Raw genomic sequence first — 20,886 nt, forward strand, 5'->3', positions numbered from 1 at the left:
GACTCCCTAACCCATGCTCCTTAGAGGAGGGCAGGCCCCTGTCCCCAGCACCCATTGTTCCTTACCGGGGGAGTCCAGAAATGGCCACGTTCCTTCCATCTAGGCCCCTTCCCCTCTTTCCCTGTGGTTTGGTACCCAGAATCAGAGTCTGGCTCATCTCTTTTACGGGAGTTGACCATTCCTACTGGAACTGGAGTTAACTGTCACTGCGACTAATCGCAGTAAGCACCACCACTATAATAGTAACCCCAGAGGACATATCCCGAGCCTGGTGTGCCAGGCCCACGAGTAGCAGTTCATATGACAACTCCAGTAGGGAGGGAGGGAGGTGCTATTATCACCTCTCTTCTGCAGCTGTAGAAAGACACAGACAGAAGTAACTTGTCAAGGGCCACCTATGGCCTAAGTCTGGAGTCTGTTCTTAACTACAGTTGAACCTTTGAACTACCTAGGGGTTAGGAGTGCCAACGCTACCCTTTCCTCACAGTCAAAAACCCATGTATAACTTCTGACTCCCTTCTTAACTACTAGTATGCCTACTGTTGACCAGAAGCCTTAGCAATAACATAAACAGTCAATTAACATGTATGTTATATTATATTTATTATACATTATATTCTTACAATAAAGGAAGCTGGAGGAAAGGAAATGTTATTAAGAAAAGCGTAAGGGGGGGTGCCTGGGTGGCTAATTCCGTTAAGCATCCGACTCTTGATTTCTGCTCAGGTCATGATCTCATAGTTCATGAGATTGAGCCTCATGTTGGGCTCTGCAGTGCGGAGCCTGCTTGGGATTCTCTCTCTCCCCCTCTCTCTTGCTCTCAAAGTAAATAAACATTTTTTAAAAAAGAAAAGCATAGGGGACCTGGATAACTCAGTCGGATGCTTAACCAATCTCAGCTCCGGTCATAATCTCACGGTTGGTGAGTTCCTGACCCGTTTTGGGCTCCACACTGACAATGAGGAGCCTGCTTGGAATTCTCTCTCTCTTCCCCTCTCTCTGCCTCTCCCCAACTTGTGTGCGCAGGTGCGTGCTCACTCTCTTTCAAAACAAATGAACTAAAAAAAAAAAAAAAAAAGAAAGCATAAGGGAGGGAAAATACATTATTTATATAAAAAAGTATTTATGCAAAAGTGTATTATGTAAAAAAAGTACTATATTATAAAAAATCCACGTGTAGGTGGACCCATGAAGTTCAAACCTGTGTTGTTTAGGGGTCAGCTGTACTAGCCACACTGCTTATAGTCGCTCAAATTATGTATGTGTGTAATAAAAATAAATCACACTTTAACCTTAATTCCTTTTTTGTGGATGTGTCAGGAGCATCTGGATATGGGTCCCTGATGGATGAATGAGGTAGACCTGGATTTGAACATTGGCTACTGGCCTTATCAGTTCCGTGACCTGAAGCAAACTCCCAACCTTAAGCCTCAACTACTTCCTTTGTAAAATTGGGATAACGCAAGTCCCCTCCTTCTGGAGTAGTTGAGTTAGATACTAGATATTGCTGGCAGAAGATAACTACTACACGTGGTGACCATATTAATGTTTGCTTTTTTGGTTTGTTTTGTGTCTTTGGTGCCTTTACAGGCCCCAGCCTATAAAGTACTGGTGGTTTCCTCTGTCATTATGGGTGGGAGAACCCTGGAGTTTGCAATGTGGGCTACTATTTACCTTTACTGTGACCTTGAGCAGATTCCTTCATTGTTCTCAGCCTCAGTTTGCTCATCTGTAAAATGGAAGCAAAAATATCCCCCTGGCTGCCCTTACAGTTTTGAGAATCAAATGAGAAGTAGCTTCTAAATCACAGTAGTAGTAACAACAACTTTTTGGATTCTCTTAATCAGTGGTTTCTGCAGAGCTTTGTTTTGGAAGCTAGAGAGTTGCCCTCTGCAGGCGTGGAAAGATGGCCCATGCCGGGATCTCCATGTACCTGCCCCCCGACATCAACCCCACCCAGGCTGCCATTGCCTATGGCTGTCGGGCTCTGCCCAAGCTGAACGAGGAGCTGCAGTCAGAGGACCTGCTGACGAGGCAGAAAGCCCTCATGGCTCTGTGCGACCTTATGCATGACCCTGAGCATGTCTACGTGGCCATTGACACAGGTGAGAGTGTCACAGCCCAGGTAACCACGACTAGGATGGACGGACAGTGGCTCAAGGTGGGAGGTGCTGTGGTGACCTGGCCCCTTTACCGCATCCCTCCTGGCTGGTCAGTCAGTCCTTGCCCAGACACCACTGGTGTCCTACCCAGAGCCACAAATCAGCCCCCTCTGCTATGGCTCAACCAGGTGGCCACAAATCCACCAAACAGTTCTGTTTATGTATCTAATTCACAAAGCTGTCACAAAAGATAGGCACACACCTTACGAAAACCACACGTATATCTGGGAGCTCTATGTCCCTTGTGTCCCACTCTTTTAATTCTCAAAATAAGACTTGAGGTGACTTTCATGGCATGGTCACACCTTTCCCAGATCAGGCACATGATGGATGAACTGCTTCTTCTCCCTCCAGCCTTAGTGGAAGGGCTAGTTAATTCCAGCTTTGCCTGAGGTTCCTAGAACCAGGGGCCAGGACACTGGGTGGAGCTTCAGTAATAAGGGTTGCTATTTAATAAGCCTGACCCTGGGCCGGCATCACCCCAGTGCAGAGCCTGTGTTATCTTAATCCTAATAGCACCTGCCTTGGGAGGGAAGATTAGAAAACTGACAGATAAAAATCAGAGACTCAGAGGAGGGGAATGAGGCTAGGGTTGCCAGATAAATAAATAAAGCAGGATTTTTATTTGTTCAACCTGGCATCTCTAGGTGTAACCTATTCACAGGTAGGACTACTTTGGGCCTGGAATGAGAATTTGACCCCTCAGTCTCTCTAAAGGCAAAGGCCATTTTCTTAATCCTGCAGTGGACTGTGAGAGGAGGCATTGGTGGGAAGCCTGCAGGGCTTTAGATAAAATGCCCTCCCCCCCACCATGTGAGCCTTTGTAGCACACAGAGACCCCTTTGGTGAATCTGAAATATTTTGTAACTGACATGATTCCCTGAGGCCCAAAAGCAGCAGAGCCTCTGGTAGTCTCTTGCTGCCCAACGTTGGCTCACCTGTTGACTTCCAGGTTCATTGATTTCTGAGAATGGTAAATGTTCAAAGGTTTTTGTGCCTTGCAGGCTGCCTGGAGAGCCTGAAAGCTTTGCTGAAGGATAACAATGACATGGTGCGGATAAAGACCACTGAGGTGCTCTACATCATGGCGACCCATAATGTGGGCAGGTGGGCAGCTGTCTCTGGAAACCAATGTCATGCTTTGGAGCCACATCACTCCCCTGGGTGGCATGCCCTTGGATGACCTTGAGCACTCTGAATTTTGGTTTATCAGTTTGTGTGTATCCGGGGGAGGGAAGGGGTGCTTTCCCATATCAGTTCAGTTCATCCTCTTGACCTGGGATCACTAGGTTTACCTGGTATTGAAAACAGAACCAAGGGGCCCCTGGGTGGCTCAGTCAGTTAAGCATCTGACTCTTAATTTTGGCTCAGGTCATGATCTTGTGGTTGTGAGATTGAGCCCCACATCAGGCTCTCTGTGCTGGGTGTGAAGCCTGCTTAAGATTCTCTCTCCCTCTGCTGCGCCCCTGCTCACTCGTGCACTCTCTCAGAAAGAAAGAAAGAAAAGAAAGAAAGAAAGAAAGAAAGAAAGAAAGAAAGAAAGAAAGAAAGAAAACAGACCTGAGAATCACAAGCAGCCCTCAAGCCCTGCCCAGGCACTGATGCCCAGTGTGCACATGTCCAAAAAGAAGGAATAGAAGGGCAGGGTGCTCAGTGTCTCCCGGCTTGTTTGATGTAAACAACAGATGGTCCTTTACAGAAGCTTGAGATCTTTTCAGTGGTGTCAGGGCATCTTACAAAACTCAAGGTTGCTCAGTCCTGCCTCTTCCCAAGCTCTCTGTGCCTCAGTGTCCTCATCTGCAACTGCTCATTGGGGCAAGGAGTCAAATGAGGTAGTGCACATAAATTTTTCAGTGCAGCGACGTCTGCCTCACATTGGCCTAGGTGGCCACCCTGTGCTCCTCTCTTTAGGGACTGCTGCCTCCTTCTCCCTGCAGATAGTCTCTGTGAACTCACGTACCCACTTGCTCAGGGCCATCCCCAGATGATGGTGGCCTCAGTCTCTCAGTTTCCCTGACCTCTGGGTTCTAATTTCAGGTCCCCAGAAGGAGATGTGATTAGCACGATCCATGAGCAGCCCTGGCCTGACAGGTCACCAAGAACAAACGGGGTGCATATGGGGAAGTGGTACCACAGTGAGAGCCCCAATTCATATGCTGTGCACTGAGAAGAGCGGATAGATAAGGGGGACAGAGGAGTGTATGTAGGAGGCAGGAGCCCTGGTTATCTGGGGACCCCAACCTTTCCTGTCATGACCTTGGAGTCTCACTGTGCTTATCTGAGATAGATCCAGGGAAAGTGCTTTAACACTTAGAGGCAAGTGGGGTGAAGCACCTCTCATTCTTCCTGCTCCTTTGTTCTCTTTCTGGACTGCCATGGACATTGGGTAATAACCCCCAAAAAGGGCTGACAGATGCTGTGAGGACAGGTGCTTGGAACCTGGGCAAGTACAAGGAAACTGTGAGCATAGCGAGGGTGCCTATAGGTTTGTTTAGTGGCAGTGGGAGGTTGGGGAGGTTGTGTGGGATTCCTGGATATGGCCACATTAGCAGGGGTGGGGAAAGGGGACGTACAGTGAAGAAACTGTCACTGATCAAGGACCTGCTATGGCCTGGCCCACATACTCCTTCAGCATCCACTATCCCTCACACTGCCACCTCCAGGCATGGGGAGGAGAACCGAGTGACCAGCGTACAGGATTCTAACACACTGGCTTGCTCCACCACACCACAATGGACAGAGAATGCAAAGGGCCAAAGATAACCTAGGCCAGCTTGGGAAGTTTGCCTGAGTTCGGTGGTGATCTTATAACTTACAGCCAGTAGCTTGTGGAGCCCGTCAAGCTCTAAGTACCTGCTCATATTGAAACCCTTGTGCCTCTTGCACCCACACAAATAGCAACAGGAAGAGGAGATAAGGGTGGCAGCCCAAGGCTCGACATCTTGTCACCCCGAGGAGTTCATGTGACAGCCCACGAATGGGAGAGCCTCACGGGAGGACTAGCTCCCCCTGCCTGCCTCTTCCTTGCTTGCTGGTGAATGGGGCAGCTGCCCTCAGGGCAGACACAGCAGACTTGCAGAGCAGGAGTGATGTGGAGGGGTGACCAGGCACTGACTGAGGAGGGCAGGACACCTCATGATAGGTGGTCAGAAAGGTCCCTGCAACCTGGGTATCCCGCTATGATTTTCTTGTCCCAGAACAACTCAGAACTCGCCACATGGTTAAGTCCTGGCCATCACAGCAGGAGCACAATCAGTTGGGCACTTCCTGCGTGCCAGGCACTAGGCACAGGCCTCACACTGAGTTCTCACTTATTTCTGATCCCAGGCCTGAGAGAGGTGACCTCAGAAGCCCTCACCATATGCAGTTGGTTAATGAGAAGAAATCGTTACAAAGCCAGGAATTGAAGAAATTGTACATTCCCTTTAAACTGTTCATTAAAAAATTTTTTTTAATGTTTATTTATTTATTTTGAGAGAGAGCAAGTGGGGGAAGGGCAGAGGGAGAGAGAGAGAGAGAGAGAGAGAGAGAGAGAATCCCAAGCAGAGATTCTCGATGTGGGGCTCAAGCCCACAAACTGTGACATCATGACCTGAGCCAAAATCAAGAGTCACACACTTAACTGACTGAGCCACCCAGGCACCCCTAAACTGTTCGTTTTAACTCCAAACACAAATAATTAGGCATTCACCAACCCTGTGTGTCACCCAGGCCTCTTCTTGGGTGTGGGCCCACTGGTTGGTGTTTCCCGTCATCTCTTTTGCTTAAACCACACCTGTAACATCATCTAATTTGCAGCTTTGGTTTCTTTAAGATAGAGTGGAGAACTCAGACATTAATGGAGTAATCTGCATGTAAAAACCTTCTAGAATCTTTTATGATCATCTCACTTTTTTTTTTTTTTGAGACTCACTTTTGAGTCTTCCTGAAGCAATCAACTTTGTTTTCATAAGGAATTAAAAAAAAACCCCACAAAACTCTTCTCACATCTAATTGGCTTACCTAATAGCTAATTAACTTGCATAATTATAACAACAAACATAACAGGCACACATAGGTTTGGAGGCCAGCATCTGGCTGTTGGCAAGCTCACAATTCAGCTGGGAGAAAAGGAAGAGGCTTTGAGGGGCGGGGCTTGTGGAGCCTGGAGCTTCAGGGGGTGTGTGCCCTGGTGGGTGCAGCCCCGATTCAGGGTGGGTCAGTTGTGAGGCTCTGCTGCCTCATCATCCTCATTTTACAGGCTCACAAGAGTGAAAGGAAGGATCCATGCGCACAAAGAGCAGTTGGAGTCCTAGCTAAGGAAGGGGCAGAGCTGCATGATTCCAGTGCGTGGTTCTTTCCACTGCCACCCAAGCCACACTCCTGGCCTCTAGGGATTCTGTAATATATGGTCCACCTCTGGCCTTTTTCTTCTTTCAGGAAGCCAGAGGGACGTGGTCTGCACCAACCAGCACAGGCTCAGTCAGGCTCCAGGTGGGGTTGCGGGTGGGCAACTTCCCCCTGGTTCTTACTGGATCCTCTCTATGGTCTTAATTATGTCTAAATCTGACTTCTCTTCACCAGAGAGGGCTTTTTAGAGCACGATGTCATCCTTGCCTTGTCCTACCTGCTGAACGACCCTCAGTCAGCCTGTCGGAAGAACCTGCACCTGGCGTTCAAGCATGTGGCTCAGCTACCTTCAGGTAGGCTCTCAGTGGGCACTCAGGTGGCCCCTTGGTCTCCACTCTAGGTCACTCATGTGCCCTGCTGCAGATCATGGTCTAAAGCACGTTTTTTTAAAAAAGTTATATTTTATTAAGATACATCACACATATCAAAAAGGCACAAATCATACATGAAGGTTTTATTACATTGTACCAAGTGGACATGCCATGGAATCGCTACCCAGATTAAGAAATTTGTACATATCACCACCACTCTGAAAACTTCCCACATGCCCCATACCAGTTTCTACCCCTCATCCAAAGGTGAACAGTATCTTCTATTCATAAGACCATAGATTATGCCTTTTCTTAAACTTTACATCAGTGGAAACATATAGGCTGAAATATTTTGTTTCTAGCTTTCTTTTTGCTCAACGTTTTATCTCTGAGATCCACGTATGGTTTTTGCTGATTTGCACTGGAGTATGGTATTCATGTTATATGAGTATACAATTCCAGTTTATTTATCCACTCTGTTGCTGACGGACATTTGAATCATGTCAAGTGTATGGATACCAAGAATAGAGTGTCTGTAAACATCCTCGTGTCTTTTGATGGATGCGTAGAGGCATTTCTTTTGAGACATACCTAAGAGTGGAATTGCTGGGGATAGGATAAGTTTATGTTCAGCTTTAGAAGGTACCACCAATGGTTTTCTAAAATAGTTACACCAATTTACACTCCCACTAGCAGTGTCTTAGAGTTCCACACGCTCTCTATCCTCACCCACACTTGATCTTTCCTGGCTCTTTATTTTAGCTATTTTTGTGGGTGGGTGTGTGGTAGTATCTCATTTTGGTTTTAATTTGTGTTTCCCTGATGATTATAGCCCTGTAAATGTCTTCCTTTGTGAAGTGCCATATCATGTTTAAGGATTAAAGAAGGCCTGCCCCAAAGGCCACTCTACCCTCAGGCTCAAGGTCCCCTTCACCTGACTGTTTCTGCTAATTAGATGCAGAGTCCAGGGTGATGGCCACCCACCTGCTGCAGCTCGAGAGTTGAGATCTTGTGTCAGAATGACATTGCCTTGTCACATGGTGCAATGAACATTTTTAAATGGGGGGCTTATTCCAAGAGGCATGATATCAAGGTCTTCAAGGGGGTGCTTTAAAATTAAAGTTGGGCAAAAAGGCATTGCAGCCCAGGAGTGAGACAGCCCTAGGTTCCCTCTGCCCTCCCCCTCGTTCCTTGTATGCCCCTGGATGGATTATTTCCTCATCTCTAAAGTGAGGCTGATACTACCTGCCTCGGAGACCTGAAGTGAAGGCAAGTGAGAAGATGCTTGCCAAGCATGTAGTGTATCACCCTGCACAAAACACGCCATAAACATCAAGTCCACATGTGAGCGCTCTCTGAGTTGAGGGTCCCAGAGAGAGATGACTATGGGATCAGGTGCAGAGAGGTGGACAAAACAGAGCGAGCCCTTGGGGGCCTGGGATTGCTGCTCATCCGGGAGGCACGCCTTCTTCCAGCTGGGCTGGGCATGTGAGACCAGATGACAGAAGCTTCTGGTAGTTTTTTTGTTTTTTTAAAAGACCTGCTTATCCCTGGCCATATCCCAAGCCAACAGAATCTGTTTCTGGGAATGGGCACACATATCTTCTCAAATGCACCTTGGCTGATTCTCCCTCGAGGCCATGGTTGAGGGCCACTGGAATACTGGGATGTCTATGAAGCTCCAATGCTCAGAGCGGAACTAAGTAAATGCCCTGTGCTCACCATGGAGGAACTCTCCTTGAGGTGTGGAGCTCCCAGCCAGCCCTCTTAAATGATTGTGACCTGTTTAAGCATTCAGGGAAATACAGAGACAATAATAAGAAACATTGAGTACCATCATGGCTTTGCTAAGTCTTAACCTTCTGCCATATTTCATATTTGCTTGATATTTTTGTTTTTAAAAAAAGTAATGACAGTCAAAGCACCCTGTGAAGCTCCCCACCTCCCCACCCAGCACCCTTTCTCCTGCCCTCCCTGGAGCCACCAATAATTTCTGAGTATATTCCTAACGCATGGCTTTATAATTTACCATGAATGTAGTTATTTGGTGATCTTGCCTTGCATGTTTTAAAACTATGTAAATGGATCTTACTGAATGTATACCCTTGCTACTTAGAGAACCTAATGTTATAATTTTGAGATTTATCCAGTTCTGTCATGGGCTCCGTTTTCGTATTTTATCTGTGGCGTGCCCTTCTGGTGTTTGAACAGACGCTTACTCCTGCTCGGCTGATGCGGCGTGCTGGTTGTCTCTGATCCTGAGCATTCCCGCTCAGATTTTCCTGGAGTCCCTCCAAGGCCTCTGCTGGAGGACAGCATCCTTGTGGGGGTGGGAGAATGCATGGCCTTCAGCTTGGCCAGATGCTGCAATTGCTTCCCAGCCCACCCTCCTCCAGCCGGAAGAGAGCCTGGTGCACATCCTCACCAGCAACCTGATGGTGTGCTGTGCTGTTTCACTGTTGTGTGGCTTTGCCATCCCCTGTGACTGGGAGAGGCGGCATCTTTCCTCTGCCTGGCGCCACTTGTGTCTCCTCTCCTGCCCAGTGCCTCCCCGGAGCCTGAGCACATTCTGTTGAGTTGTTTTTCCATTTCTTATTGATTTGAGGGAGTGTTTCATATATCCTGGATTCCAACCCTTTGGTGGCTACATACACTGCAAATACCATTTCCTGGGTTGTTTGCATGGCTTTTCACTGTTTATTTGCTTATTCATTGGCCCAGAAGTTTTGTGTGTGTGTGCATGTGTGTGTGCATGTTTGTGTTTGGTGCTGCTTAAGAACTCATGAAGATAGTCTGTCCTATTTTGTTCTAAAAGTGTAAGGGTTTTGCTTTTTACATTTAGCTGGTGAAGGTACGTGAATTGGATTTTTGTTTGTTTCTAGGTCTTCTTGTATAGCCCTTGCCGGTCCTACACTGTCTCGATTACAAAAGCTCTATGGTGATCTGTGTTCTGGTGGGAAGGGCCCCGCCCCATCTCCTTCCTGCAAAGTTGTTCTGGAATCCACAATCGCTGGGCCCACCACGAGGAGTAGGGGGGCTGTGGTTCTGACAAGTCTGACTGGGGGCCCCAGCAATGAGCCTCGGCCTTCTGTCACAGGATCTCTTGGCTGCTACTCCTTGTCTCTGGCGTGTCTGGAAGGGAGGCCTGGGACACTCTGGTGAGGAATGTGCAGTCGTGGTGGGTGGGGGTAGCTGGAGGGAGAAAGGGAGACACACAGTGTGCCAGACACCACAAGAGGTCTGCCTGGGGGAACTCAGCACGATGGCTTCTGGGTTAGACAGTATGGCTGTGTCCTAGGTGGTATCCTCACTGGGCCACTGGGTGGGGTGAGTGGATCCACTTCAGTGGTCCCACTCTTAACCAGGGTGTGGCCTTGGGCAGTAACATAGCCTGTCAGAGCCTCAGCTTCATTACCGAGCACAGGAATATGTGTGCCTCTGTGGTCTGCTGGGATAGTCGGAACTCAGACGGCTCTCCTACTGGTGGTCATTGGTATGGGTTTTCTATCCACTGCCACACCAGAAGGCACCCTCTGCACCTGGCAGAGTGCCTGGCACTCAACAAATGTTGGCATTTAGGTTTTATGCCGTATTTTAAAGGATCATTTGTCAGTTATTCGCCGCAATTCACTTCCTCCCTTCCTTCATTAATTACATAGTTATGTGTTGGGCCCTTGCTCTGTTCCAGCCACTGTGTCTCACTTGCTTCGTCTGTAGTGTTGGGTATCTGTGGGGGGGAAGTAGGTCTTCCCTGAGTCCTTGGTGTCTGGCCAGATCTGGCCTAGTGTGTGGTTTCCCAGAGTAACCAGCAGGGGGTACCACAGGATCGATGACTGCCTGACAGAGCCTGGCTGTCAGGCCCCAGGGTGGTGCAAGTCAGGCACGGGAGAAACCAGGATTGGAGAGGCAAATACCACGCAGAAGCTTCCAGGCCACGTTCCCTGTCAGCCGGGCCCTAAGTGACCGCTGGGGATTCTGGGGGAATCTCTGTTCCCTTGTTTCTGCTAACTGCACACAGAAACAGGTCTCATTTTGTGGCCAGGCGTTCTGTAGGAGAGAACTCTAATGCCGAAATTGAGGATTCTTCTGTAACTGGACTTTGGGATGCAGCTGAATAGTACCGTGGACCTGGAAGTGTCTCCCTACCAGCCCCACTGGCTATGACCCAGGCCCCTTGGGCCCTATGACAGTGGCCTGGAACCAGGGTGACTGGGTGTACCTGTGAGACTGGACTGAACTCTGAGCTGCTGGCCCAGCTGTGGCAGGACCACGGTGTGGGGACTGCTGTGTCCCCTACACACTGTGTGCACCCTGGGTGAAGTTGTGAGGGTTAAAACAGGTGTCCCTCCCTACCCAGAGGAGAGCACCATCTGGGGAGGGAGCTAGGGATGTGAGTCTTCTCCTGTGGACACTGGCTCTTCAGCTTCAGAAAGGAGCAGGATGGGCCTGGGGAGGGACAGGGCATGCCAGGCATGAAGTTGGATGCTGTTTTGATCTTGGCAGTTTTGAGGTGCAGGGGAACATCAGAGCTGAAGCCGTGGGAATAGCAGAAGCCTAGGGATAGGGGGTGCTGGAGAAGCAAAACAGGATGTTCTCACCCTTCCACAGTGTGCCTCAGCCAGGCAGCCTTAGCCAGGCAAGCTGCTGCACCCCTTTCTCTCCTTGAAGGCTGCCTCGGGAGGTGGCCCAGAGTAGCCTCCTGCTCTTCCTAGCCCTGACACCACAGAGTACAGGGATGGGGCTGGCTGCCTCAGGGGGGTGCGTCTTTCCTTTCTCACCTGCCTTTAGGATGGGATGCACCCGGCCCCAGGCACATCCTCAGCCTGACAGTCCTTGGTGGGCAGTTGCCTCCTTCCCAGACTTAGCAAAGGACGATGCCCACCAGTGGGGACACTGCCCACCTGGTTCCCAGCCTGGTGCACCTGCATGATGCCTCCCCTCCTCACCCTCTGCACACATTTGCCTGCTCCAGCCGGAAGAGTCTTTCCCTGTCTGGCCTAGTCAAGGCTGGCCACTGTCCCAGCAGCTATCCTTGTGGTCTCTCTGGGGGTGGGCCATCTTTCTCAGCCTTCTCTATGAGGTTTTTGTAATATATCCAGGCGGTTTGGGACAGCTTGTTACACAAAGAGGGTCAAGGCTTTCCGGTGCATGCGCTGGGCAGTACCAGCTGGCCCCTGGCCTTGGACCTACCTCAGCACTGAAGTCCCTCGCCCAGCTCATCTCTTAGTGAGGTGAGCCCCCAGGGTGCCATCCAGCCTTGGTGGGGCCCCCTTGTCCTCATGGTGTACTGCACCCCTCCCTAGCACCTGCCCCTGAGTCAGCAGACCTATAGCCCATGCCTATTTGTCCTAGATGGCCAGGGCCTTGCATAGGCTCCAGGGAAGATGGACAGATGGAGCACTGCCCCTGGGGTCCCAGGCCTGGTTGGGTCACTTGCTACACAGTGTGATGCCAGGAAGTCATTCCCCCTCCCGGTCTCTGCTTTCTCCTCTATAAAATCGAATCAGTAATCTCAGTGTCCTGAGAGTGGAGGAGGCTGGGATCTGACGAGTGGGTACGGGGCTCAGCGCAGGGCCATGTGGTGTGCAGTCACTGAGGGGAGCTGGGGTTATTGTCACTGACCCATCACACTATCTTGGACGACAGAGAGAACTACAGGGGAGGATGGCAATACCCCCATGAGCCCACAGGGCACTGTGCCCTGTAAGAGAGTGTCTTTGGCCACATGGTGGGACCTGGGTTGTGCTTAGTCACCTGTAGAAGGCAGGACTGGGCCAGGCCTTCCTGCACAGGTAGAGCCTCTCCCCTTAGGATTGTCTTCCTGTCAACCCTGACCTCCTCTCACTGGTCCCTCTGCTGCTGGTCCTAGAGCTCATTTCCCTCTGGCCAATGCCACCATTGGTGGACCTTTCCTGGGCCTTTCTTTGGCTTAGCATGTGCCTTCTCCATACTGGGAACTGTTTGGGCACAGTAGAGAAAGGAGGTGGGTCAGAATGTGCCAGGTACCCTTCCCACCTTGCCCTGGAGTGAGCACTTTATGCAGTAGAGTGTGGGAAGGAGGGGACATGCAACACCCAGAAGGCTGAGCCCCGAAGGATAGACAGTTCTTGGACTTCAAGGGTGGGGTAAGGCACATGAGCATGATTAGCAGAACAAGAGGCAGACATAGCATGCCCACGAGAGGAAGAACCAGCACAGACAGAGGGTGACTAGACTTATCGTGGGGATCATTTCATAACATATATAAAAATACTGAATTATTGGGGCACCTGAGTGGCTCAGTTGATTGAGCATCCGACTTTGGCTCTGGTCATGTTCTCGTGGATTGTGAGTTCGAGCCCTACATCGGGCTCTCTGCTGTCCGCACAGAGCCCGCTTCAGATCCTCTTTCCCTCTCTCTCTCTGCACCTCCCCTGCCCCCACTCTCAAAAATAAACATTAAAAAAAACCTCTCAATCCCTATGATGTATACTTGAAACTAAGAGGATTGTACGTCAATTATACTTCAATAAAAACAGTCAGCCCATGAAATGAAAAAAAAACCTCACTGAATGCATGGTTTCCAAAATGTGGAAGAGAAGAATATAGAACACATACTTATCAGAGTTGATGAAAGGAGGCAGGGAGGGGTAGTTCATGTAAGTTTAAAAAAAAAAAAAGCAATGCAGATAGATTGCAGCAGAGGGCAGGACACTGAAGAGTCTGCCCACTGGGCTCTGGGGACCAGGCTCTGGGAACTGGGAGGACTGTCCCAGGGAAGCCACCTCCCATCCCTGAGCACATCAGGAGAGAAGGCAGAATCCTTCTATTTTCCTTCTATCTGTGTATTTTTAGGTGAAGGATGCTCATGGTGAAATTACTGCTCTTTTCACAGTTGGCATTAAAAGCGTAAAATAAGTCTCAAAGATTTTAAGTCACACGCTATTTCTTCTTATACAAAAGTCCCCTTGGGTTTTTGCTGTTTGGTGATGTGGGAAGGCGTGAAGGGAATCCCCACGAGGCTCGTGGTGGGGGAGGGAGAAAGCCCAATCTGTATGTGTCTGCACGCTGTGTGTCTGCGTGTGTGCGTGCGTGTTCATCTCCACTTGCTGGTCCTCAGGGCTTTGTGTGGGTCCTGCATTTGAGGAGGAGGTGCAGAGTGGCTCTGGGCTCCCCATGGGATGCTGTCTGTCTGGTGCAGAATGATCAGGGGCAGAGCCAGACAAGAACCCCAGGCTTGGGAAGCCCTTGCCTCTCTGTTCCGCCAATCCCTGACCTTGACCTTGGACACCTTTTCTCATCTGTAAAATGGGGCACAGCTAACAACCTGCTGCCATAGAGATGTTAAAATAATCTGTAAGGAGCCTAGTGCAGGCTGAACAAAGTTGCTTGACTACTAACTGGTGCTTTCCACCACACGGAGATGTCTCTAACCACACAAGCCAGAGTTGGCAAACGGTGGGATAGTGGGGGGGACCCCTCCTCCCCACACCTTGCAGGACCCACCCTATACTGTTGGGCATTGTCAGCACCCTCCAGGCTCTCTACCTTTTCCACTCTGTGGGGATGAGTCTGACTCTGGCAGAGGTGTCTTTAGGGTATGACGGGTCTGGGTGTTGGTGCAGCCTGGGCCATTGCTGGGCAGGGGTCTTGGAGCCACCATCACCCCTGAACCTCAGCTCCTCCAGACACAGGGGCCTGGCAGGCCTCCCCCTGTCTTGATTTCCAAACGATTCTGCCTAAATGTGTGGGTTAGGGGAGAGAAAAAGCACCCTGGGCACGGAAGGTGTCTCTGGGCACCCTCCCAGATGTCAGCCACACACATACAGCACATCAGGACAAGGCTCAGCTCATTCAGGGTATTTTATTTTCTTAAAGTAGACAATCTTTAACTTTCATACAATCACCAGCTCCTCTTTCCCTCTGTACATCTCTTAAAGTCCTTGGCTGTGATTCCACACACTGACCTTGGACATATAGGTACCGAACAGAGGCTAAGAGAAAAGGAGATTTGGCAAGGGCTCTGGCGGTGCCTTCCCTCTCAACAGCGGGGGTTCATATTTACATGCGGCCCTCGGCCAAGGTCCTTTCATGATGGTGGGTGCCACAGGCCCTGGGACATGAAGGGCCAGAGTGCGAGGTCCACGCAGGGCCTCCCTCAGGCTACAACGCTCGCTGAGCCTTCACAGGACTTGTAGCTGCTCTCAGCCCATCTCAGGTGTAAGGTGTGCAGGGGCCAGGGCCCCATCTCTTGCTTCCCCTTCCTCCGCTTGCAAAGCCAATGGATAATTTACTCTTTAAATACCAAAGACATTTAGCTATTGTTCATTCGCTCCTAGGTGAAGAACCTTCTTTAAATACATCACATTTATTTTCTGAAATAAAAACGAAGCAGAAATCGCACCAGTAACAAGAGGACGCTGCACAGGCTTATGTACAACGCGGCCCCGCGAGGCTGCCACAGGGCGGCCGTCCGCCCCAGTGTCGCTCGGGAGCAGAGGGACAGACTCATCCAGATAATAACTTTTACACTCAGCAAGCCAGACACAAAAAGGACCACCTGAAAAAAAAATATGTTTTGAAAATCTGCATTTTAAAAAAGAATACTCAACTGCATTTGAAATTTTCCATATTTCTGCGAAACACCACGAGATTTGGCCAAAAAAAGGATGTCAGAGAAGAAAAACCAGGTTTTGATTTATAAAACATCAGACTAGTAGAAGAAAAGCTGGAACCCAGCTGGCCTAGTTTGAAACAAATCGTGCCACTCATGTTATTGTGTGGATTTTTGCTGCATATTTTGAAGCTGTTTAAAAAGAGCTGTGAGTGGCTAGAGGTCTGGTTAGTGCTGTTATCTGGCCTTGCACCCTGGTTCCAGAACGAACGTGGTACAGAGTAGGCCAGCAGTAGGCGTGGCCAGCAGGGAAGGCGCATGGACCCTGCTCTGGTCCTCCCTCCTGGTCAGCAGCAAGGTCCCCAGTCCCAAGCTTGGGCAGAGCTGGCTTCCTCCAGATGACCCAGCCGCCTCTCCTCATAGTCCCACGAGGACCCCCATGCAGAGCGGGGCCGGCTCGGGAAGGCAAAGTGAAGGGGGCAGAAAGGGCTCATAGTGAACGTGGTGACAACTGCTTAAGTCTTCAAGAGGCCTCAACGCTTTGGGGAACTTTGCCATCTCCAGACTGTGTGTGTGCATATGTGTGTGTGTGTGTGTGTGTGTGTGTGCGTGTGTGTGTCTACCTACCTAGCAATCTATCCATATATATTTATGTTTGCGGAAATGTGGGGGCCAAGGAGGTGGAGGGCCGCGGGGGGGACATTTTTCAGGTCCCCCGTTTTCTGCCCCTAGGCTGGGTCTCCCTAGCACAAGTCGGGGTGTGACACCCCAGGGGTTTTGCCACAGGCAAACTGGCCTGCCCAGCTCCTCAGCAAAGGCCTATGTACTTGAGATTGTTCTGTATGATGACGTCTGTCACCGCGTCGAAAACAAACTGGATGTTACTGGTGTCGGTGGCGCAGGTGAAGTGGGAGTAGATCTCCTTGGTCTCCTTGTTGCGGTTCAGGTCCTCGAACTGCCGCTGGATGTAGACAGCGGCCTCCTCGTAGGTGTTCTGGCCCTTGTACTCAGGGAAGCAGATGGTGAGCGGGATGCGCCGGATCTTCTCCGCCAGCAGGTCCTTCTTGTTCAGGAAGAGGATGAGTGAGGTGTTGATGAACCAGTTGTTGTTACAGATGGAATCAAAAAGGCGCAGGCTCTCTGCCATTCGACTCTGCAGGCAGGAAAATGCTGGTGTTAATCAGGGGATGCAGCAAGGAAAGGCCCTAGACCCACAGCCCTTCAGAGAGAAAGGCCCCTTGGGAAGGTCTCCCAGCCCAGCACTGGCCCTGCAAAATTCACCCTTTTATTGGGAAGTCTTCCTCTGCGAGGCCAAGTCTGTCTTCACCTGCCTCCCACGGGCTCTGGAGCCCCTACAGTGGCTGGCACCGCCCTCCGCGCCCTGACACTTGTTAGTAATGGGCACTTCTGCTTCATTGGTGCTTCCTCTGTGGCTCGGGGCTGCTGCATGGCCTCCCTTAGCGGCAGCGACCTGGGCAACTCCAAGCTCATAGCTAAGGGCCCCATCCCCTGCCATCCCACGCTGGCTCAAGTCCCTCATGCTGCCATCGCATCTCCCTCAATGTGAGCGTGGCCAGCTTCCTGCCCAGCCAGCAGCTCCGGCCCGCTAGGGCTTGGGCCAGTCCTCTAAGCCTCGATCCTGCCACGTGGTGCTGTCAGTCCTCAGCCAGATCTGTAAACTAACAGCCTGTGCTTCCAAAACCGAAGGCTCCAGTCTAGAGAGCTGGGGAAGGCTCAGGCCCCTCTGCCCCGCCCAGGTCATGGCGCTCATGTGAGGACAGAGGCCTACCAGGCTCAGTGACCAGAGTGTGGCAATGGCCCTTATTTACCCCCTTCTTTCTGAGGACCTTAAATGGGTTGTAGTAACTGAGTTTTTAGGGAACATAATGTATTTGTCTGACTCCCAAACTCACCACTCACCATTTCCACAGAGAACTGACAATTCTAGCTTCTAAAAAGAACTGCTGGTGAGTTACTATGGTGAAAGCTGCCCCTCGTTTTAAAAAAAAACAAACAAGCCAAATGTCCGAACAAAGCCTGGAACTAGTTTAGTTTAGATCCAGGGTGTCGGAATTGAGGACTTTCTGACTAGATTATATCACCGGTGACATGGTAACAACAAAGGAAGCTGCAGCTGGTGCTGATGGTGTGGCCATGGCATGCCAGTTTGTTCAGTCCTTACACCTTCTGATTCTCATTTTACAGATGAAGAAACTGAGGCTTGGAGAGGCAGGAAATGTGCTCCATGTTCCACAACCAGGAGCTCAGGCTCACTTGGAGGGTGGATGGGCAGCACTGTTGGACCCAAGTGAGATCACCCCAGGTGGGGCTGTCCAGGAGGATGCCACAGTGAAACCTTGCTCTCCCAGAGATCCTGAATTGTCTGAGATACATGGTCTAATAGCATCAGCGCTAGGAAGGAACCAGGTTGAGTGGGGAGAGGATGCCCAGAGGTACTTGTCATTACTCTCCAACCTCAGAGAAGCGGTCTTCAGATCCCATATTCCACCTTAGAGAAGAGGTTTTCCAAAACCAATCTTGTGCCTTCTTTAGAATGAGCTAAGAAATACCAGAAACCCTGGAAAGTGGGTGGTTTCAGGTCTTGGGGAAGCAGGGGCGGGGGGGACCCTTCTCCAGAGAGAAACAAGATGCAGGATTCCCATCCCCAGCAGTGCCTGGAGGAGCCACATGATGTTCCCAAAAGTGAATAAGTGGTGGTCTAGGAATGTCACATTCTGCTGGAGACTAATTAGCTCTAATGGATTTCTGGAAGCCACACTGTAAAGCCTAACAGAGCTATCAATTCTCACAGGAATGATGTCATAATCAGGGGCTGTGCTTCTGACCCCAAACTTCACATCAGATAAATAACAGAAACAGTCATTAGCACGTATGCATGAATTCAATGAGCAAACACTTGCTGAGCATGCCCTAAGGGCCAGTGACAGGCCCCAGCTCTCATGTCAGGTGATGGAGCCATGACAGGTGCCCAGGACTCAGAGGGGGACAGGCTGGCCACCAGCAGGTAGGACCCAGCAGGCCAGTTCCCAGGGTATGGAGCTGGTGTTCATGGAGTGGGGGCCAGGCAGAGAAGCCAGGACATAGCCAGGCTCCTAGAATGGGTATCTGCTGGGTCACCTGGGGTGAGAACCAAGGTAGCCCTCATACCTGGTCCAAGCCCAGCAGCTCTGGGCAGGCTGTAGAGTCTGGGAAGTGGAGGGGCAGGAGGGTGTTCTCAGCATGCTGAAACAGCGCGTATGTGCTGGCCGGTGCTCATGCCGAGGCCTCTGCTGGTCGGTCCTTTGAGGGCAGGCCCTGTGTGGCACTGAAGGGGTCAACGGGCCACATGGCCCCTCCCACCCCATGGCCATCTCAATTGCTCTTCCTGTTCAATATCCACCCCAGGTTCCTGACTTCAGCCCCAACTGACCAGTCCTTCCTGTCCCATGTGAACCTCTGCCCCACAGACAGCTCTTGGAAGACTTTTTGGTCCTTAGACATCTCCCTGAGCCTCATGTTCCTCTGTACTTGAAAATCTGGGAACTCAGGCACTTTCCTCACAGGGCAGCCATGCCCTTGGCAGTGCCTCACAAACGCTCATGGGATCGCTACTGCCTAGGACCACAGAACAGGAGTCTCCTTCTTGCTTTTGTGTTTTTTGGGGGCTCAGGTTTCCTGCTTGTCTCTCTTCCTTGGGATAAATCATGGGTAATCACGCTGGCCATCATTTACACACCTGCGAGGTGATAGGCATCAAAGAATAACCACAAAACCTCTATCTGTGTAGATGCCCTGCCTGCATGGGCCCTGCCAGGCAGGATTCAGCACAGCCTACAGAAGGCACTGACTGGGTACTGGCTTGTAGAAACGCATATGACCTTCAGAGCTTGTGAAGCACCAGGCTAGATGCTGCACTCCACCTGTTATCCCCTACTGCTCTCTGGGTGCTCATGGCCCACAAGGGGTGCCACTTGGCCAGGGCCCCCTGTAATTGCAAATGAGGCCCCTTGGCTGAGGAGAGCTGGTGACGGTGGGCAGAGTGGAGCTGGAGTCCCCTGGCCTTTTGACTCGGTGCCCTCAGTGCTACTGTCACTGTGGTGTGCTCACTCCTTCATTCCAATCGCTCCCAGGTGGGCAGAGCAGTGTCCTGACACCTCAAAGCATAAATCATTGAAAAAGGAATGTGCTATTTTGGGCTGTAACTCTGGAAACTTTGTGAAGCTTGCATGAGTGTGAGTATGGGAGGAATGCCACTGGTGTACTTCCCCGCCCAGCTTCCAGGACCTCCCTTCCCCTCCTCTCCACCTTCTGCTCGCTATGGCCTCACCTAAGACCCCTTCTTCCTGGAAGCTCCTCTACTTCCGCCCCCATATCCCTGTTCACCTCACAGCAGCACATGTCTGGGTATGCGTCCTGCACCAGGGTAAAGTCCCAGCCCCTCAGTCTGGCCTTTAGGGCTTCCCCTGGTACCTCTCGCTACAGCCCTCGGTAGGTATGCACAGCCTGGACACCAGCTGTGGCCCCATTCTTCTGCTCCTCAGCCTGGGTGGGGCTCCCCCATGTCGCTTAGTTCCCCTGTGCCTCTGCCCACTTGGTATCATGGGTCAGAGCTGCTGCTGAGGGCCCCAAAGGTGGTAAGAGAAAACTGGGCACCATCCTCTTGAGGTCCAACTGGGCCGCTGGGCCCCTATGGCAAATGAAGGCAGGGGCAACTTTGGGATCATCGCTAGTGTATCACCCCCTTGTCCTGTGAAATTTCCATTAGCCTGACACAAACATCCTCTTGGACCCAGAATCTGAGAGGCCACCTCTGCAGCCCATGGCTGTGCTGTGAGCAGGAGGCTACAGATTTCACACATGGGGAGATGGGGGCCCAGACAGGCTGACTCCCAGGGCTCAGTTAAGAGCCCGGTATCTCCAACAACCGCTTGCTCTTCCAGGAAGAAGCCCTTCTTGCCTTTACCGCTCCAGCTGCCAGTGGAGCAGTCATGGTTGTTTCACCCAGGAGGAAACGCACCCACTAGCAGCTGCCTGCAATGCCAGCCGGGGGCTCTGAGGCCCACCCAGCTCTCCCCAGGGCCTGCTCACCAGCAAAATGGCACTTTCTAGGAGTCTGGGATTTGTCTGCGCATTCATTTATATAAATAACACGGAGCAGATGATTCCCATCAGAAGCTTATGCAGTGGCGGGAATCTTACTGCCCAATGGTGAGAAATCAGTGATTTGCAACAAACCATGTCAGACAGCAAGAGGCAGTTGGGCGGCTGGATGTAATCCCTGGGGTTTGGTAAAGAAGTAATTTCTTGGCCATTTGCAAAAAGAAAGCTCCTGCTTGGACAGGTCCAAATATACTCAGTGTCACTGAATGAACTTTCCCCCAGGGTGGCCTGTGGATGTCACCAGGCTGGACCTAATGGCCTGTTGCTAAGG

The 20,886-nt window shown here is 50.8% G+C and overlaps 2 protein-coding genes across 2 annotated transcripts in view; one reads left to right on the forward strand and one right to left on the reverse strand.

The window, feature by feature from the left end:
* The first annotated feature begins 1,856 nt into the window (after positions 1–1,856).
* Positions 1,857–20,886, forward strand: part of RSPH14 (radial spoke head 14 homolog) — a 77,889-nt gene continuing 58,859 nt past the window's right edge. Inside the window, exons 1-3 of the mRNA XM_047088258.1 lie at positions 1,857–2,105; positions 3,167–3,269; positions 6,726–6,844. Of these exons, the coding sequence (XP_046944214.1) occupies positions 1,907–2,105; positions 3,167–3,269; positions 6,726–6,844 (421 nt within the window). The 5' untranslated portion in view covers positions 1,857–1,906. The remainder of the gene's footprint in view (positions 2,106–3,166; positions 3,270–6,725; positions 6,845–20,886) is intronic.
* Positions 14,687–20,886, reverse strand: part of GNAZ (G protein subunit alpha z) — a 53,455-nt gene continuing 47,255 nt past the window's right edge. Inside the window, exon 3 of the mRNA XM_047088257.1 lies at positions 14,687–16,608. Within this exon, the coding sequence (XP_046944213.1) occupies positions 16,264–16,608 (345 nt within the window). The 3' untranslated portion in view covers positions 14,687–16,263. The remainder of the gene's footprint in view (positions 16,609–20,886) is intronic.

The sequence above is a fragment of the Lynx rufus genome, unplaced genomic scaffold (assembly GCF_022079265.1).
Source record: "Lynx rufus isolate CCGP_SWC_20201006 ecotype Redwood Valley unplaced genomic scaffold, mLynRuf1.p SCAF_24, whole genome shotgun sequence".
NCBI classification, from domain to species: domain Eukaryota; kingdom Metazoa; phylum Chordata; class Mammalia; order Carnivora; family Felidae; genus Lynx; species Lynx rufus.